Here is a 19,785-nt window from a genome sequence, read left to right on the forward strand (position 1 = left end):
ATACAACCAATTAAAGTTATTAGACAAATATGAAGGAAACTAAAAAAAAAATCCCAATCTTGCTCCCTACCTGATAGAACAGGCAAACTTGTACTGAGTTAACTGTCACACATGTTCATTAATTAGTTAAACTTCAGTGTTGCATGAGAAAAGCTAAATGCTTCCATCTCTGTCAAGTTGACCATAACACAGTCAGCAGGATGGTCTTTGTGCCGTTTTGTGCTCAGAACCTGCTGACCCAGAGGTGTTGGTTCTGGCTCAATGCTCACCCTTTATGCAAACTGGTTACCCATCTATACGGAATGCTGCCAATTTACACCCATTGCCAGAGAATGATAAACTCATAAAGCTTTAATCTTCAACTCAAGACTTTTAATTAATTGAGTTACTCGGTTTATTTGAGAGTTTCATCTTGAGAAATTTCTCTTGAGATCTAGTTTTGGAAAGCAAATTTCTACCTCACCCCATTCGAAATATACATGATCACTTTTTAAAAATATTTTACTCCATTAAAAGAAATGCATGCAGTTACATTTCAGGAAGAATGATGGCAAACAAGGCTATTTTAAGGCCTAATAAGGCCTAATAAGGCCATTTTTATTCAACCTTTATAAACAGCTTGTTATGTAAGCTAAGACATGACAATGGTACATGACAATCTCAAGAATCAACTAACTGAGCTATGATCTTTGGGGGTTACTTTGATATACATTAGACAAATGCGCTCTGAAATAAATTATAGCCGACTACTTATAATAGCAGTATTGATAGTGGAAGACATCAATAGTATGAGCTCTTACTTCAACATTCACTAATCCTGAAGACTTCAGTTTAAGTACCTTCATCATGTTCATGTTTACTCCTATCAGTCTGCTCATGACACAGGACTTCAAGTACATCCATGCCTATTTTATCATCTGAGAGAACAGAAGCGAAGGAAAAATGCCCTAAAAAATCATCTTGGGGATTCTCAAGACGACTTCAATCCCATAGTGCTGATCAGTTGACAGTCAGCATTAAGGAATTGTTGGATGCTGTATATTAATTTAAGGTATGCTCAATGCCTCACACTCAGCCAGTGGATGAAGCTGATGAAGTCCTGGATCTCCTACAACATCACCATATCAAGTTATTGATAAAGGTAACAATAATGCACAGCCTAAATGCTTGATTTGTTCCATCCATCCATCTATTCTCTATACCGCGTATCCTTCCTTCAGGGTCACAGGGAAACCTGGAGCCTATCCCAGGGAGCATCGGGCACATGGCAGGGTACACCCTGGATAGAGTGCCAATCAATCCAGGGCACACTCACATACCCATTCATACACTAAGGACACTTTGGACATGCCTATCAGCCTACCATGCATGTCTTTGGACTGGGGGAAGAAACCGGAGTACTGGAGGAAACCCCCGCAGCACGGGGAGAACATGCAAACTCCGCACACACAGTGGGACTCGAACCCCACGACCCTGGAGGTGTGAGATGAACGTGCTAACCACTAAGCCACCGTGCGCCCCTTGATTTGTTCATGATTTATTAACAAGGAAGTAAATACTGTTCATGATTAGGTAATTAACAAATGTAGAAAAGGTACTGAATGATTGTACTCAAGTGAAAGTATAGATGATGTGTCAAAATATTACTTAATTAAAAGTGGAGGTGTCCAGTCAAAAATCTACTCAAGTGAAAGAAAGAAAAGATAAATGTATTCACGAATTAAAAAGTAAATGGTTTAACTGATGGAATTAAGTAATGTCACTTTTATTTTATTATATTTTATTTGCTTTTTCATATTTAAAACATTGTTTCATTTTAAAGCAACTATTCTACACTATTTTGGTGAAAACATGACTGGCACTACATATTTTGCTAATGAAGTAAAATATCATGTAACTAACCAATATTTACCATTAGCTAGAGTCTGACTTACTGCCTAGGCAATTTAAATTAGCCACTGGAATCGATGCTAGTGTAACCAGGCATTAGCAAAGAAAACAGGCTTACATAGTTAAATATAGTCTGTTAACATTAGCAAATTAGAGAAATTTACCACAACATGATTTTTATGACTTCTAGAGAGGAAAAGGAGACACCTTGTTTTATACGAGTTATTCCTTACTTTTATTGAAACATTTTACTGAGATAGGTGCTTATCTTATAAGTTCAAAACTGCAGACTTGTACTGGATACTTGACTGGATTCTAAACTGGAATAACTGGATGCTAAACTGAGCCCATTTGATGAATATATGTTGTGCAGATATTGGCTGGATGAGGGAAAAAGAAACGTTGAAAATTTATAATGAGTACTTTGAATGTCTGAATAAAAATATAAGGAGTAAAAGTATTTTTTTTCTTGGAAATGTACTAAAGTAAGTGTACAAGTCCTCAATTTCAGTAATACTCAAGTAAAGTATAAATACACTAAAATAATATTTAAGTTTAGAAACATACAATTACTTAAATTTCTTAAAAACTTAAAAAAAAATAAAAAGCCTTTCCCTGTAATTTAAACAGTAAAAAAAAATCATTAATGTATTATAAACTATAGACATTATAACAAGTTACTATATACACTTCCATCAATAATTTGGGGAAAACATTCTAATGTTTCTTATACAGCTGTGTATTTTTTAACTGCTATAAGTAATTTTATTGGTTTTTATGTCTCATATACTTTTACCAGTGTAATTCCAACAGTCTGCTCTCTGCTCCTTAGCAAGTCATTAGAAAACTTTGAGGAGCATTTTCAGAGAGAGTTTGCTGTGTTACTGCACACGTTGCACTTTGAGAAATCTTAACTGTTTTGGGTGAAGGGCGAACCGGCAGGAGACGAATGGACTTTGACAGTAAATCTTGCCACACACACAGGTTACTCTTCTACCAGCACCTTATTTTCCATTCATATTTAAATCAAACATGCTACCTTTGTCCGTCACTCTGCTTAGTCAGTGCTTATAGTGCAACAAATGATTTAAGCTGGATTTTCATCTCATCACTTTACGGTAATTTACAATAACCACTGATAGCAAGGAGCTATACCCAGTTGGTTGCAGTCTAGAAGAGAACCCAAGATTCCTACAGGTCTTGATTTTGTATTCTTCATGCCAACTGGACAAACAGAGTCTGCGTTCTTCTGTGTAGCAGAAAAAGTTTCTATGGCCACAAGAGGTTTAGCAGTGGCGTATTAACACAGTGTTATATTGTTCAGGATTTCCTCAGATAAACCAAAGGTATTTAAAAGCTGATTACGCAACTCCAACTCTACAGCCTGCTGGAGACCTTTCTTGTCTGATTTGCACACTCTGGACATGACGAGTTGTAACAAAGCGTTTGTCTGCATGTGAATAACTGGAGGGGATTTTGTTTTTCTGCAAAAGGAGGTCACTCTGAACTCTGGAGTTTTTGCACAGTAAGACGTCTTCAGTTCTAGGAATCCAGTAACGAAGAAGAAAGAAGCCTAGCAATGTAATGCTAATATGATTCACTGAATCAACAAAATAATAATAATAAAGGTATTATTTTTGTATGCATCTAGTCATACTACTTTTTTGACTGACCAGCGTGATCTCTATGCATTCATAGATTCAACCCTGAAGACAGATAGCCACCCAATCTATTAGTAAACAGCAGCAGATCATCGACCCTAAACCATGGTGTTCGCAGACCTGCTGGAACAGGTGGGCAGTACAGGTCGTTTCCAGTTAGTCCATGTCACCCTGCTCTCTGTGCCCATCCTCATGATGGCAAGCCACAACCTGTTGCAGAACTTTGTAGCGGCCGTGCCTCCACACCACTGCACCACCCACACCAACCTGTCTGATTCTGTGCTGGGTCCAGCCGAGACCCTGCTCCTCAGCGTGCCTATTGATGGGCAGGGTAAACTGGAACGTTGTAGGCGCTATGTGCAACCACAGTGGGACCTTCTGGGCAAGAACAGCTCTGAGGACCTGGAAAAGAATGAAATTGAAATGGAAGGATGTGTGGATGGATGGACCTATAACAAGACTGACATGAGCTCAACCATTATTACAGAGGTACTGGGCTCTGTTTTTAGGAAATTTTTTATCAAATTAAATAGAGCAATGGCTGATCTTTGTTTTTCTCTTACAGTGGGATTTGGTGTGTGATTTGAGATCTCTGAAGCAAATGGGGCAAACCATTTACATGGGAGGGGTGCTTGTGGGAGCGTTGGTCTTTGGGGGACTATCTGACAAGTAAGGAATACTGTTTGAGCATGTGCTTGCCATTTGGTAATTACATCACCAATTAATTAATTGATTAATCAGTTAATGAAATAATAAATATAATAGAAATCTGTATAAATTAACTATAGAAAAGAACACATTAATCAATGCTTACAAAATTGTTGTTCCCCCCTTATCATATGATACCTAAGCATTTTAAATTTTTATTTGTACATAGCATTTTCTATCCACTGTGCCATGAGGCAGGGCTGAAACTGTGGTTTATTCACAGATTGTTGAAAAAAACACTGAAATTACATCTTATTCCCTGTAGTGTTGCTCATTAGATCATAATCACACAGAATAGTCAATGAGTAAGTCAGTCTGCTATAAAGTCAACAATGAAGGTGACAATGTCTTCTCTCTGCTGTTCAGAGAAGCCGCAGTCCAGAAGAGTGTAGACAGCAAGAATAGGAATAATTTTTCAAATTATTGAGTCATCCATATACCAATTTGTATATTTTTCCATTGGTTTACACATTCATTGATGTATGTAAATAATACATTTTTGACTGGTACCAACTGATTTATCAACATATCAATCTATACTTCTGATTTTGAGGTGACAATTGGTTTCCACAGAGTATATTATTGTTTGGTTATATGTTTAAGAATGTTTAACTTTTTTTTTTTTTCAAGAACAAATTAAACCTAGCCACCATCTTGGTGGCTACTGTACATTAGTCTTAGTCTGTCTCAACCAATATTTTTACTTCAATCCACACCCAAAACTCCATACATTAACTTTAAAACATCAATGTAAAGTTACCCTAGGTAATGAAATTAAGAGGCTGGGTTTAAGATGAAGAATGACAAGAAATTGTGATGAGGAAAATAGTGATTGAAGATTGGCACATGTCACAGTGTTGAGCAAGTCACCAAGCATGTCTTATCTGACTGACTACATTTAGGCTAAGCTGGAGTGGGTGGCATGGTGGGGCAGCATGTAAACATGGCAGTGTGCAGTTTCTGTTGGCATACCATATGTGTCCTTAAAGTGACCAGTTCCCATCAACATATCCTCATGCTTCACACTCCATATATTTACATATATAATATAAGCAAACAGTATACTCCATATACTTTGCTTTCCGACATAATATTATAAAGAAATGTCAGTAATGTCACAGACATGTCCAAGCTATTTTAGCTATCACTGCACAGAATGCTAAATTGTTTCCCTCCCCACAGGTTTGGCCGGCGTATTTTGCTCCTGATCTCTCACCTGATGATGGCAGTTTCAGGGACATGCACCGCCTTTGCATCCTCTTACCCCCTCTTCTGTCTGTTCCGCTTCTTCACTGGCATGGCCCTCTCTGGGATAATCCTGAACTCCTTCTCCCTCAGTAAGTGCACACACACACACACACACACACACACACACACACACACACACACACACACACACACACACTTTGCTGACTGAGTAATGATTATTCTGAAAATGTAGCCAGTGAATGTAGTACAGCATGTAAAAATGATTAAAAAAGAAAATATGTGGAAGATAATAAAGTTATTTCACCAGATTCGGTTACCTACATATCTTGTATGCTCCTTTCTCTGTCTGTCTTGTATAGTTGTGGAATGGATCCCCACTCGCATAAGGACGGTGGTGGGTACAGCTACAGGCTACTGTTACACCACTGGGCAGCTGATGCTGGCAGGTGTGGCTTACAACATCCGAGACTGGCGCTGGCTCACTCTGGCTGTCTCTCTACCTTTCTATGTCTTCTTCCTCTACTCTTGGTAAGTAGTAAACATCCATATTGTACTCCTGAATATGTCATTTTAAGCTGTCAGGAATGGCCTACATAATACAAAAGAATGATGAAGAGATTACTGTCTAAGAACATCTGTACACTTTCATTCTAAGAAAAAAAATACAAGAATATATGAAAGAGACTATATGAAAGAATATTGATATGTCATATTACATCCCTTTGCCAAAAGGCATACAAAATATCTAGCCAGCTACAGTAGTTGACTGCTAGTAAGCTAGGTTAGATTTGTAGCAGATTTCAGTATCTGAGACTCAATTTTCAGTGCGTATTGTCATATTCTCTCTAAATAAACAACGGTTTTGTGTATCACTATGATTAGCTACCTAACTAGCTTACAGTGCCCAGATTCCTTTATTTATTTATTTTCTGACTAACACTTCACTATAGTAACTCACACATAATGATTTCTGAATCAGTTCTATACAGACATAATGCCCGTCTTAAATAGTAAAAACGTAAATATTGCAGTGTTAACAAACATGATCCAAACACCAATCAGAATCGGTGACACAACTGACATTAACCTTAACAAGTATTATTGGGTGCTGGGTCCCTTTAACTGACTTTATTTAACACATTAGTTAACATGACCTAAGCATTAACACACTATAAGTAATATTAACAAAGTAACTGACAAATGTAATAATTCTGTTTTTAAATAAAAACATAATAAGCCAAAGATCTACATTAACCACATGCCATACCATCAATAAGTAAAATTAAATGCACACTGATCTCAACAACACCTTAATAATTGTTTGTGGTTATTAACTGGCAAAGTTCAGATTTGAGTTTGAAAAAACAGTAGCAATATTTACACTTGGAGACCAGAGTTCAATAAATGATCAGCAGTTATTAACATGCTTTAATTATTATTATTTGTATTTTATTTTATATAGATTTTATTTTAATATTAACACTTGTGTTAGCCTGTTAGTTAGGTAACATTATAAAACTTACAGCTTCTAAATGCTAATTTTAATATGTGTTAATGCCAATTAATACAGTTAAAGTAACCTTAGTATAGAAAATTAAAGAAAGCATTGGGTCTTCATTTAATTTTTCCACCTACAACAACCTATAAACCTAAGTAAATTTGTAAGGTTTTTTAAATGCAAATTTCATACTGGAACAAATTGGTTTTAGTGTTGGTCTGTTACTGGTTTAACTGATCAACTAGCATGGCATAATAGATTTTCTGATACAGTATGTTAGAAAGTAAGTTGACATTTAGAAATGTTTTATAGTAGTTAACAAGCTAACTTCTGAAAGCTGTAATGAACCATCGTTTCAAACATTTTCAAAGCTGGTCTCTAACTTGCATGACTAGCAAAACCTCACTGGGTTCATCTAGCACAGTCCTGCAATATTCTGATTTCTTCCCACTACATCTTAAGTAAATGTACTTCTATAAATTTTTACTCACAGGTGGTTCTTGGAATCTGCAAGATGGCTAGTTCTTACCAAGAAGCCTGAGGAGGCCGTTCAAAACCTCAAAACTGTAGCTCGAGTTAATGGCCGCCAGGCTGAGGGTGACAAAATCAATCTGGAGGTAAAGAGAGACAAAGTGGCCATGCTAGTAGAAATTTTCTTTGTTGTAATGTTTCTCTTGATACCTCAGGTTTTGCAGGTATTATAAAGAGGATTTACATTTGTGCTTTAATTTAGGTATGAACTTTGTCAACAAATGTTTTTTTCCTGAAATTCCTTTGAATGAGACAAAACAGACATTATTATTATTATTATTATTATTATTATTATTATTATTATTATTATTATTATTATTATTTACATTAAATGAGTCAAAACAGAGAGAAAGGCCACACGTGACATCAGCAAGATTTAAACACACAATCATCTAATAACAAGGAAAATACTTTATCATTTCACAATCTGAGAAGTTGTTCAATTACATGTAAAATAAAAAAAACAAAAAACTGCAAAAAAAAAAAAAAGGGTTAGTTTAGTCTACTCTTAACATGGTATAACTACTGGATTAAAACATGCTTACATAAAAATCATACAAAAAACATTTAATATGGACAATAAATACGTAGCTCTGAGTATTTAGCATATGCAAATACTTTTTAATACCCACATTACTAAATCTATAATTAAAATAATAGTTGGAATATAGAACACTTGGTACTTCTCTTTAATGCTAGTATATAAAAACTATACTAGTGCAGTGGTTTTCAAAGTGGGGGCCGCCAGGGGGCGCCAGGGGGACCTCAACAATTTGGTGTGAAAAATAAATTCTTACTCTCAGACAAAAACACACACACACACACACACACACACACACACACACACACACACACAATCATTTCCTAATATAATCTAATGTAAAGATGTAAGATTTAATTATTAATTAAAAAAGGGGGATATATTCAGAAATCTGTATTTTTAATGTGTTTTAAAGACATCTTGTAAAAGGTAGGCCTCGGACAAATGTTAATGCCATTTGGGGGGCCTTGCCTGGAAAAGTTTGGGAACCCCTGTACTAGTGTACTTTTTTCTAAGTACTTGAACTAGCATATCAAAAATACACTTTAAATATAGTTATATAGTATTATAGTACCAAATGTATACTGTAAATTTCTGCAGATATACATTTAGTATGCTTATAATAAGCTTGGTCATGTATTTGAATGAACTTGACACATCATTAACTTGGCAGATCTGAGAATAGTCTAAGACTTTGTTGAGATCTCTGGTGAAACTCTACGGCAGTCATATTTGAGATTTACTAGGGCGTTTTTGTGTCAGGAGAACAAATAGAGAGACAGCAGACCTAAGCAGACTGCAGTTACTTTTACCCTTTTATTCTCATTAGCTCTAATTGTTAGCTAGGAGAAACTATAGAGATAATAAAGTGATTTCTTTTAAGATTTTTAGACATGTGTGCATTCTGTATGTGTGTAGATGCTGCAGGAATCCATGAAGAAGGAGCTGTCTTGCTCACAGGTCGCTCACAGTGCTCTGGATCTTGTGCGGACACGCACAATGAGAACCATCACCGTGTGTCTCAGTGCAGTGTGGTCAGTTGCTGAAGATTATTTAGTTAGATCACCATTTTAGACACTCAATTTGAACAAATCAGTACATGGTAACTAGCTAGTAATTCTTGCTACACATTCATGTTTTATCCTTCTAGGTTCTCGACAAGCTTTTCCTACTATGGGTTGTCTATGGATTTACAGAAATTTGGAGTGAACATATATTTGATTCAGGTGATATTTGGTGCGGTGGACATTCCAGCCAAAATCATTATCACAGTAGCAATGAGTATGATTGGTCGCAGGCTGTCCCAGTGCGTATCACTCGTACTGTCTGGTATTACCATTCTCGCCAATGGGCTCGTGCCTTATGGTAAGTATGCTAACACTGTCATGCTAACCTTACTGTTATTCTGGGATCTATAAAAGTGTTGCAATGATGCTATGGCTTGAAAAGGCTTGTTGGAAGTGTTATGCTTTCTTTTTATTTCATTCCTCTCCATTTCTGACCTGCAACATCCATAATCATGAGGAAGACTACTGTGTCACTTTGGGCAATAATGCTCTGCTCTAATGCATGTTCTTGTGAATGTGCAGAAATGCAGACATTGCGTACCTCCTTGGCAGTACTTGGGAAAGGCTGTTTGGCTGCTTCCTTCAGCTGCTGTTACCTTTACTCTGGGGAACTATATCCCACAGTTATCCGGTAATCTTCCTCTTCATTCTTATCATCTTCCTTTTACCTAAAAGCTCAGCTTATATTAGAGTTGGGGTACTTCATCCTGGACTCAGACTTGAGTCCAATTATGCATGAACTTGGACTTGTCACGCACTCGGGTAAATTTGTACATGAACTTGACACGGATTCTGACATTTTGGACTCGGAGTACAGTTGAGTCTGCATCATGTGTAACATGAAAAGAAAGATTAAAAAAAAAAAACAACATAAAAGTAAGATAAAAAAAAAAGAATGAATGTCTCCCTGCCTGACCATGGGGCTGCCTCTTGGTGCAAGTACTGAACTGAGTTCTCTTTAGAGGCTTATCACACTCGGTCAGTCAAATAAACACACACACATCATGTCAAAATGCAGGTCTGGCCGAGTATTCATGTAAACACAGACGGTTATGTCTTAAGTGACTGTAAACAGTTGGGAAAAAAATCGGAGTTGTGTCAATAAAGTATATTGAATCTGTGCATTAGGTCTTAAAGTGACAGCAGTCTAATAAACCTGCTGCTGTCTAAGTCATTAATGTTAATCAAACAACAAAAGACAAAGAGAAAATCACTCATTCACTCATTTGACTGAATATTTTCAGTAAATTTAACAAGAATCACTGTATATGTCATACAGTGAAGTCTATTTTATTTTACATTTAATTGCTTTATTCAATTTCCTGATTTACTGATAGACCTACCTGAGAAAACTCCTCCTTATTGTGAAATATTGGTAAAGATTGTAATCATATTGCCCAGCCCTAAACATTAGCATTTGCTGATTCCAGTCTTGAAAATGACATGCTGCTAAATGTAACTCTACTCTGTACTCTTTCTCTCAGCTTATATAATTGTGGGGGAGACACAACAATTACTGAAATATCAGCTCAAACTGGAGAACACAATATAGCATGATACAATAACAAAACAAGTTAATCTGAATTTTAATACACTTGTGATATAATTAAAATTCAACGTATACCTCTATATCCCTTTTTTCCCTTTGAAAACAATTTTTAATAGGAAACTAATTGAGGTGCTGATGACATGAAATAAAAATATTAAATGTCAATGACAAGATGGAATAGAGGTATTTTTGTTACATTTATGTTGCCATTGGTTTATGAAGGTTAAAATATTAATTTAACAGCTCAGTGTTGCGTTTACAGTTGCAATTTCAAATCTTTTTTCAATTTAATTAAATTCTGGACTCGACTCAGACTCGGCCATTAAGTACTCGGACTTGAGTCCAACTCGGCCCCTTTTGGACTCGAACTCGATTGGTTATGGATTTGGTCTCGACTCGAACTAGACAAAGGTGGACCCGGACTAAACATATACAGCTTATATACAGTATTGCAACAGAAGAAGTTGAGGGTGGTTCGTTTGAAGTTGGCTGGTAATCAACATTCAACACGTCCAAAAAAATTATAAATCTTTGTTCATTCTATTTTTCTATTCTATTATTTTAATGTAAATCAGTCAATAATGTGGTAGCAGCGCAATGCATAAAATCATGCAGATACAGTTCAAGAGCTGAGCTTGATATTCACATCAAACATCAGAATAGGGGGGAAAACATGATCTCATTGACATTGACTATGGCCTAGTTGTTGGTGCCTGATGGTCTGGTTTGAGTATTTCAGAAACTGCTGATCTCCTTTGAATTTGAAGGAGTTGAAGATTAGAAAAGAACAGGTAATGTTTCTCCAACCTTCATCTGTCAGATTCCTGTTCTTGGCTAACAGAGTGGAACCTGATGTTGTCTTCAGCTGTTGTAGCCCATCTACCTCAAGGCTCAGTGTGTTGTGCCTTCTGTGATGCTTTCCTGCTCACCACAGTTGTAAAGAGTGGTTATTTGAGTTAGGCCACTGGTCTGGTCATTCTCATTTGACTCTCCTTTTTACTTTGACTCATTTACTTTGATTTCTGCCTGAAATCAACCCAGCCCATATGGGACAAACAACCATTACTGTCAAAGTCAATGAGATCACATTTCCCCCCCTATTCTGATAGACATTTACCTGAAAATTTTTGTTTGGTCACTTTATACAGTTAATGAACAACTGAAATTTATAACACCTGCACAACTCATATGTGATCTGCATTTGGTCATCAGAGGTTCCCATTAGAGAAAGCAGTTACAGTGAGGGAAAAAAGTATTTGATCCCCTGCTGATTTTGTACGTTTGCCCACTGAGAAAGAAATGATCAGTCTATAATTTTAATGGTAGTTGTATTTGAACACTGAGAGACAGAATAACAACAAAAAAATCCAGAAAAACGCATGTCAAAAATGTTATAAATTGATTTGCATTTTAATGAGGGAAAAAAGTATTTGACCCCCTCTCAATCAGAAAGATTTCTGGCTCCCAGGTGTCTTTTATACAGGTAACGAGCTGAGATTAGGAGGACACTCTTAAAGGGAGTGCTCCTAATATCAGCTCGTTACCTGTATAAAAGACACCTGTCCACAGAAGCAATCAATCAATCAGATTCCAAACTCTCCACCATGGCCAAGACCAAAGAGCTCTCCAAGGAAGTCAGGGACAAGACTGTAGACCTACACAAGTCTGGAATGGGCTACAAGACCATTGCCAAGCAGCTTGGTGAGAAGGGGACAACAGTTGGTGCGATTATTCACAAATGGAAGAAGCACAAAAGAACTGTCAATCTCCCTCGGCCTGGGGCTCCATGCAAGATCTCACCTCGTGGAGTTGCATTGATCATGAGAACAGTGAGGAATCAGCCCAGAACTACACGGGAGGATCTTGTCAATGATCTCAAGGCAGCTGGGACCACAGTCACCAAGAAAACAATTGGTAACACACTACGCCGTGAAGGACTGAAATCCTGCAGCGCGTGCAAGGTCCGCTGCTCAAGAAAGCACATATACATGCCCGTCTGAAGTTTGCCAATGAACATCTGAATGATTCAGAGGACAACTGGGTGACAGTGTTGAGGTCAGATGAGACCAAAATGGATCTCTTTGGCATCAACTCAACTCGCCGTGTTTGGAGGAGGAGGAATGCTGCCTATGACCCCTGGAATACCATCCCCACCATCAAACATGGAGGTGGAAACATTATGCTTTGGGGGTTTTTTTCTGCTAAGGGGACAGGAAAGGACAATTCACCGCATCAAAGGGACGATGGACGGGGCCATGTACCGTCAAATCTTGGGTGAAAACCTCCTTCCCTCAGCCAGGGCATTGAAAATGGGTCGTGGATGGGTATTCCAGCATGACAATGACCCAAAACACATGGCCAAGGCAACAAAGGAGTGGCTCAAGAAGAAGCACATTAAGGTCCTGGAGTGGCCTAGCCAGTCTCCAGACCTTAATCCCATAGAAAATCTGTGGAGAGAGATGAAGGTTCGAGTTGCCAAACGTCAGCCTCGAAACCTTAATGATTTGGAGAAGATCTGCAAAGAGGAGTGGGACAAAATCCCTCCTGAGATGTGTGCAAACCTGGTGGCCAACTACAAGAAACGTCTGACCTCTGTGATTGCCAACAAGGGTTTTTAAACCAAGTACTAAGTCATGTTTTGCAGAGGGGTCAAATACTTATTTCCCTCATTAAAATGCAAATCAATTTATAACATTTTTGACGTGCGTTTTTCTGGATTTTTTTGTTGTTATTCTGTCTCTCACTGTTCAAATAATTCTACCATTAAAGTTATAGAAGGATCATTTCTTTGTCAGTGGGCAAACGTACAAAATCAGCAGGGGATCAAATACTTTTTTCCCTCACTGTAAATGTGTTTTATGCTGCTTTCGTTGGTTCTTCACAGGCAGAACGGCATGGGATGGGTGTCCACGATGGCTCGTCTCGGAGCAATGGTGGCTCCATTGGTGCTTCTTCTTTCTGATGCAGTCACCTGGCTTCCGGGTGTAATCTACGGAGCAGCTCCTATCCTGAGTGGAATCTTTGCTTACTTCCTCCCTGAGACGCTAAGCATGCCACTTCCTGATACCATCCAAGACGCTGAGGACAGGTGAGTCCAGAAAGTCTGGTATGTCTTCAGGATGTGCTTTTGAAACTTTCATTGGAAACAGTTAAAATGCTGTTTTGTGTTAATTCTGCATTTTTCCTTTGGGGTTTAAAGTTGCTTTTTGTCATTATGTACTGCTGACCTACTAAGGCAGAATGCGGGACCTGCTGAAAGAAAGAAAGAATTTATGTCCAACCAAAAAGCAGATACTGAGATAATTATACACAGAGCTGTGTGACTGCTAAGAGTAATCCTTTTTTTAATATATGACATGGAAAAACCAAAACATACACAATTTTACACAAATTGACAGATTATTGATTTTTGTTTTAGTAGCACAAAATATAGTTAAACTAGAGGCTCTAAAAAAGTTAAATGATTTTTCAATTTATATATGCTCAGACATGAAGAGGTATAACAATAAATTATATCAAACCTATACTTTGTTTTTTAAATATAGACAATATATAGACAATACAGTTTTATTCTTTATTGTTTTCATTACTTCAGAGGTTTCAAGTTGAGAAAATCCAAAGAACCTCCCAAGAAAGAGGAAGTGGTCCTGAATGACCAGACCAGTATGCCACTGAAGGAGTGTGCCTGAGGCCTTATTTACAACACTTTACATCCTGCGGACAAAATGCAGCAGAATGCATCAAACATAACACACAGACTAACGTAACAGAGTAGGAAGTTACTCTTGTACTGAAGGTTGATTTTGTAAGTAGAATGTATCAAGTTAAGACTGTTTATTCATGGTAAATGCATAATATCATCCAATTTCAAGTAATAAAGAAAAAATATGATTTATATATGGAAGTGTTCTCTTCTGTGATTGTATAATAAAAGAAATAAAGCAATTTAAAGATTCTACAATATTAGTCTTTATACTAGGGTCATTCCATCTCAAGTGGTCCAATAATTGCAAAGTTGGTTGCTTCACTGTTTTTAATTTTATTTATTAATTTTTTTTGAGTAATTACCTCTATGTATTGGCATACAAAATCACCTGTTTTTATTTATTTATATTTTACTTGGTTTAACTATGACGGCAATCTTTGTGTCATGGCACACAACAAAATTTGGTTATACAGCTGTTTAAGGAAACCTCAATATCTCGACTCAGGATGGGCCTGACCATCGAGATTCGACTCTCAGTCTTAATTTTTTTTAGGGGGTACCTACATTAGGTAAGTATACTGTGCATGCAGAACATTTCAGATTTGAGACTTCTTTATGGGGTTGAGAAAGTGTAATATCTTTGGTGGGGGACCAGATTTTCACAGAAATAAGTCCTCTGCTGTAAAATTCAGTTTGAGGTTGGAGGTAAACTGGACAGTGGACCTCCAGGGCCAGAGTTAAAGAACCAGCCTGATCTACAGTATCATGTTGGTACAGTTGTACAGTTGGTATGTGTGAATAGATTTTATCCAAATATGGAATTACAGTATTCAGCTGGATGTTTTACAAATGAACAGAGTCATTAACAGAGCTGTGGTGTTGTTTCTCCTGTGATAAAAGCTATAAGAAAGCTATAAGAAGCTCAGAATTCACACACTCACAAGCTCCGTTTCTCTTTAAAACCTTCAAAAAAGTATCAGTATCACATGCTGCTGCCCTGCTTCCACTGTTGCACCATGTGGAAGCATAGTGTTCATTTCTGAGGACATGCACAAGCGACAAGCCAAATGACCACAGTATACATATAATTTGTGTACGTGTATGCATAGTTAACTGCAAGTATAAATCACCTTAAGGGTGATTTAAAACCTCTTAGAGCATGACATGACAATGCACAAAGCGAGCTCCATGAAGACAAATTTTTCCAAGATTGGAGTGGAAGAATTTGAGTGTCCTGCACAGAGCCCTGACCTCAACGCCACTGAACACCTTTGGGATGAACTGGAAAACCGACTCAACCCCAGACCTCCTCGCCCAACATCAGTGCCCAACATTACTAATGTTCCTGTGGCTGAATGAACACAAATCCCCACAGCCCTGCTACAAGTTCTAGTGGGATGCCACTGGAATAAAGGTGGTTTGACGTTGAACATTCGATATTCGCAGAAATGCGGAAATTAAGGGACTTACAGTCAGGGTGCATGGTGGCTTCGTGGTTAGCACGTTTGCCTCACACCACCAGGGTTGGGGTTCGAGTCCTGTGGCTCTGTGTGTGTGGAGTTTGCATGTTCTCCCGGTACTGCGGGGGCTTCCTCCGGGTATTCCGGTTTCCTCCCCCAGTCCAACGACATGCATGGTAGGCTGACTGGTGTGTCTAAAATGTCTGTAGTGTATGAATATGTGTGTGATTGTGCCCTGTGATGGACTGGTACCCTGTTCAGGGTGTACCCTGCCTTGTGCCTGATGCTCCCTGGGACCCTGAAAAGGAGTAAGTAGATGGATGGACTTACAGTCATATAACCAACTGTAAAGTGTTCATCTAGGTGTCTGCTATAATGCACACCTTTTAGATTTTTATATTTAAAATAAACTATTAAATCATATATAAAAATTGCCATGTATTTTATTACTGTATGGGCTCGTATATACCATTATTTAAAGCTCAAAAGCATTTGAAGGGAATGATGTACAGTCACACAACCAACTGTAAAGTTTTCATCTAGGTGTCAGGTATGACGCACACCTTTTAGATTTTTGATATATTTTGTGTATGAGCCCATTCTGCAGAGAATGTCTAATTTAAATGATTTAAAAGCTTATTTTAATAAATATCAAAAATCTAAAAGGTGTGTCTCATACCTGACACTTAGATGAACACTTTACAGTTGGTCTTGTGACTGTAAGTCATTCCCTTCAAATGCTATTGAAGTTAGAAACGTGTTTAACAATGTCGTATGTAACTTTAGAGACAGTCCCTTAATGTCCGCGAATATCGAACGTCCAACGTCACACCAACTTTATTCCAGTCTCAGTTTAAACCCGAACAGGCTGAAAACGACCCAGAGGAACATAGGATTTGAGCGAAATTTCGCGGAGTCTCGTATAAACCGTGTTTCCTCTCGCAACTTTGAATCCGTCGCTGAAACATGGCGGCCACGATGAGTGTCGACACCCTGAGCGGGACAAACAGCGGCGCCTGTAAGAAGCGTTTTGAAGTCAAAAAGGTAACGACTGATCAAAAAAAATAAAGAAAACAGACTTAAATACTGTATATTAAACGATTATGTTAGAGGTGAAGTGAGAGGCGGTGTGTTTATATAAACAGGGACAGAATGTGAAACTGTTTCCTGTTCTCTGTAGCTAGCTATGCTACACTCAGGGGACGAGTAGGCACAATATACATCTACTGTATTAGATAAAGTATGTAAATGTATGCTGTTTTGCTAATATATCCGAGTTTTATCGATAATCCTATTTCTAAATCTAAACATCTAGAATTTTCTCTGATTTGCTGGAGTTATGTCCCAATCTACAGGAGACTAATCCCAGTGTCTTAATCTCACATGATGTTTATTGGACAAAAAGTATTATGGAATAATGTTTCCTGCAGTGTGTTTTGAGCTTTCTTCTGGAATTATTTTAAACCTACATGCTCAACCTTCTCAAAATATTTATTTATTTATATATAATTGGTGTGTGTATATATTTACATCTGATGACATTCATTCTATATTTGTTGTCAGCAACCATTGGAATTGAGACCATCGAGACTTTGTTTTATTGCTAATACACATCTCTCGCTCTGTTCCAGTGGAATGCAGTAGCTCTGTGGGCTTGGGACATCGTGGTGGATAACTGTGCCATCTGCAGAAACCACATCATGGACCTATGTGAGTGTTTCCTTGTTCACCTGGAAACAGAAACATCAAGTGTACACACCATCACCTTTACATTAAGTGCAGTTGATTAGCTCAGTGAGGTGTTGAGGAGATCATGTAGCTAACAAGGAGATCGGAGGTCAGATAGCTCTAACGTTCATCGCCAATGATGCGGTCCACGTTGCCATCCAGGTGTGAAGAGCCCAAAGAGAACAAAATTAGCCATGCGCTCTGTGGGTGATACGATACTACTCACCGTCTACTTTAAAAGGAACGTTCGTGCAGTTATCTAATCAGCCAATCATGTTGCAGCAGCGCAATGCAAATATATATATTTGTGTGTGTGTGTGTGTGTGTGTGTGTGTGTGTATTAAAATCATGCAGATACAGGTCAAGAGCTTCAGTTAATGTTCACATCAAACATCACAATGGGGGAAGAAAATGACCAGGTTTGTGTATTTCAGAAACTGCTGATCTCCTGGGAAGTTCTCACCTGAGCCTCTTCACAGCAGAGTCGTGCGAAAAACAAAAAAACAAAAAACATTGCCTGAGCTGCAGTTCTGTGGGTGGAAACGCCTTGTCGATGAGAGAGAGATCAGAGGAAAATGGGCACATAGGTTCAAGCTGCCAGGAAGGATCTAGCCACTTGTATAATCACTCTTTACAAACGCGGTGAGCTCAGAGAACCATCTCGGCATGCGCAAAAGATCAAACCTTGAGGTGGCAGGCTACAAGAGCAGAAGAACAGGAATCTGAGGCGATCGTGGGCATGGGCTCACCCAAACTGGACAGTTAAAGATATGAAGGGATTGAAAATAAATAAATAACCTGGTATTTTTCTAGTCTTTACAGATTTTGCAGAAAAAATCGCAATGTTGTGGTAGAGCAACAAATTCAACCGATTGTGTCGACTGATGCTACGGAGTGTGTGGTCCGACATTTCTTCACTTCCATGCTGACAACTTTAGTTTCTGCCTGCAGCCAGTTCCCGATTACTGTTTGATGTGTCTGTGTGTTTTGTGTGTGTGTGCAGGTATAGAGTGTCAGGCCAATCAGGCTTCTGCCACATCAGAGGAGTGCACAGTGGCCTGGGGAGTGTGTAATGTAAGACACACACACAAAGTTGTCCTTCTCTTCACTGCATTTCTGTACCTCAGTGTTTTGGATGTAATAGAATACAAGTCAATATGCATCATTGTACAGGTTGTGGTGCTGTTATACTGTGTGTGTGTGTGTGTGTGTGTGTGTGTGTGTGTGTGTGTGTGTGTGTGTGTTCGTTCAGCATGCATTTCATTTCCACTGCATCTCCCGCTGGCTAAAGACGCGGCAGGTGTGTCCTCTGGACAACAATGAATGGGAGTTCCAGAAGTAAGTGACCTCTCTCTCTCACACTCAGCGTACCAGTGCTAAAACCAATAGGATTTACATTTGCGTTATCTAAGTGTACACTTTATGCTTTTGTATGTGTGTGATTGCTGACTGGAATGTTCTGTTGTGCTCTGATTTTCAGGTACGGACACTGAACTCCGCATGCGTCCTCACTATTTTTTTTTTTTTTTGTTAAGTTTAAACAGTGAATTTTTTTGTTTTGTTTTGAAAGGCATCTCATATCACCTTTCAAAATGTATAATAAATACTGTGTGTGTTGATGTTATAGTACTACTGAGTGACAGGGTGCTACTGTTACCAGCTGGAAGTTCATTATTTTCATATAAGACCGTGTTTCTGTGTTTTATTCCTCTTACACCATACCGATTTACCAACAATAAAAGAAAGTCATGTCATCCTTTTTTTATATTTTATATGTGTTATATGAAACAAGTCAGTTCTTGTTCATTTACTTATATAAATACACAGTTGTCCTGCACCAGCCTTTTTCCGTACTCTTTTAAAATTAATAAACTACTTAAAAAAAAAAGTTATTGTTTCTATAATAACAGCTCATTGACTGGGACCAACTAAACTATGGAACTAGCATATTTTGAGGACATTCTCCAATAACTATAAACTGATGATAAAAGGGATCCTGTTGGAGGAAAAATGTATAATCCATCCATCCATCTTCTACCACTTACTCCTTCTTCAGGGTCGCTGGGGAACCTGGAGCGTATCCCAGGGAGCATCGGGCACAAGGCGGGGTACACCCTGGACAGGGTGAAAAATGTATAATGATTATCCACTCTATATAAAATATATAATTCTATTTGAAAAGCAATAAAATACACCAAGTACCCAAATGATGCCCTGTCTGTGTTTTTCTTGAAAAA

General features: G+C 38.0%; 2 protein-coding genes across 3 annotated transcripts in view; both read left to right on the top strand.

Annotated features, from left to right (window-relative positions):
• slc22a6l (solute carrier family 22 member 6, like) overlaps positions 1 to 14,551 on the top strand; it is a 35,127-nt gene extending 20,576 nt beyond the window's left edge. Inside the window, exons 2-12 of one of the 2 annotated variants that reach the window (XM_017492855.2) lie at positions 2,956 to 3,471; positions 3,589 to 4,040; positions 4,117 to 4,220; positions 5,442 to 5,596; positions 5,828 to 5,996; positions 7,460 to 7,583; positions 8,957 to 9,072; positions 9,189 to 9,403; positions 9,628 to 9,736; positions 13,539 to 13,742; positions 14,250 to 14,551. In XM_017492855.2, coding sequence (XP_017348344.2) covers positions 3,657 to 4,040; positions 4,117 to 4,220; positions 5,442 to 5,596; positions 5,828 to 5,996; positions 7,460 to 7,583; positions 8,957 to 9,072; positions 9,189 to 9,403; positions 9,628 to 9,736; positions 13,539 to 13,742; positions 14,250 to 14,343 — 1,674 coding nt within the window. In that variant the 5' untranslated portion in view covers positions 2,956 to 3,471; positions 3,589 to 3,656 and the 3' untranslated portion in view covers positions 14,344 to 14,551. Of the gene's footprint in view, positions 1 to 2,955; positions 4,041 to 4,116; positions 4,221 to 5,441; positions 5,597 to 5,827; positions 5,997 to 7,459; positions 7,584 to 8,956; positions 9,073 to 9,188; positions 9,404 to 9,627; positions 9,737 to 13,538; positions 13,743 to 14,249 lie in introns of both variants that reach the window. The other variant, XM_017492856.2, reaches the window with a different exon arrangement.
• Positions 14,552 to 16,582: 2,031 nt separating this feature from the next.
• LOC108279000 (E3 ubiquitin-protein ligase RBX1) lies at positions 16,583 to 19,374 on the top strand. The gene is made up of 5 exons (XM_017492859.3): positions 16,583 to 16,864; positions 17,452 to 17,530; positions 18,552 to 18,622; positions 18,801 to 18,886; positions 19,029 to 19,374. Exons 1-5 carry the CDS (start codon positions 16,787 to 16,789, stop codon positions 19,039 to 19,041), a joined length of 327 nt encoding a protein of 108 aa, XP_017348348.1. The 5' UTR covers positions 16,583 to 16,786; the 3' UTR covers positions 19,042 to 19,374.
• The last annotated feature ends 411 nt before the right edge of the window (positions 19,375 to 19,785 follow it).

Source organism: Ictalurus punctatus, chromosome 18 (assembly GCF_001660625.3).
Source record: "Ictalurus punctatus breed USDA103 chromosome 18, Coco_2.0, whole genome shotgun sequence".
Lineage (NCBI taxonomy): Eukaryota > Metazoa > Chordata > Actinopteri > Siluriformes > Ictaluridae > Ictalurus > Ictalurus punctatus.

Excerpts from the sequence above, each read along its gene's own strand:
- LOC108279000 (XM_017492859.3), top strand. The coding sequence starts at position 16,787 with ATGGCGGCCACGATGAGTGTCGACACCCTGAGCGGGACAAACAGCGGC. Across the intron at positions 17,531-18,551 it reads AAACCACATCATGGACCTAT|GTATAGAGTGTCAGGCCAAT; the intron begins GTGAGTGTTTCC and ends GTGTGTGTGCAG. Across the intron at positions 18,623-18,800 it reads TGGCCTGGGGAGTGTGTAAT|CATGCATTTCATTTCCACTG; the intron begins GTAAGACACACA and ends GTGTTCGTTCAG.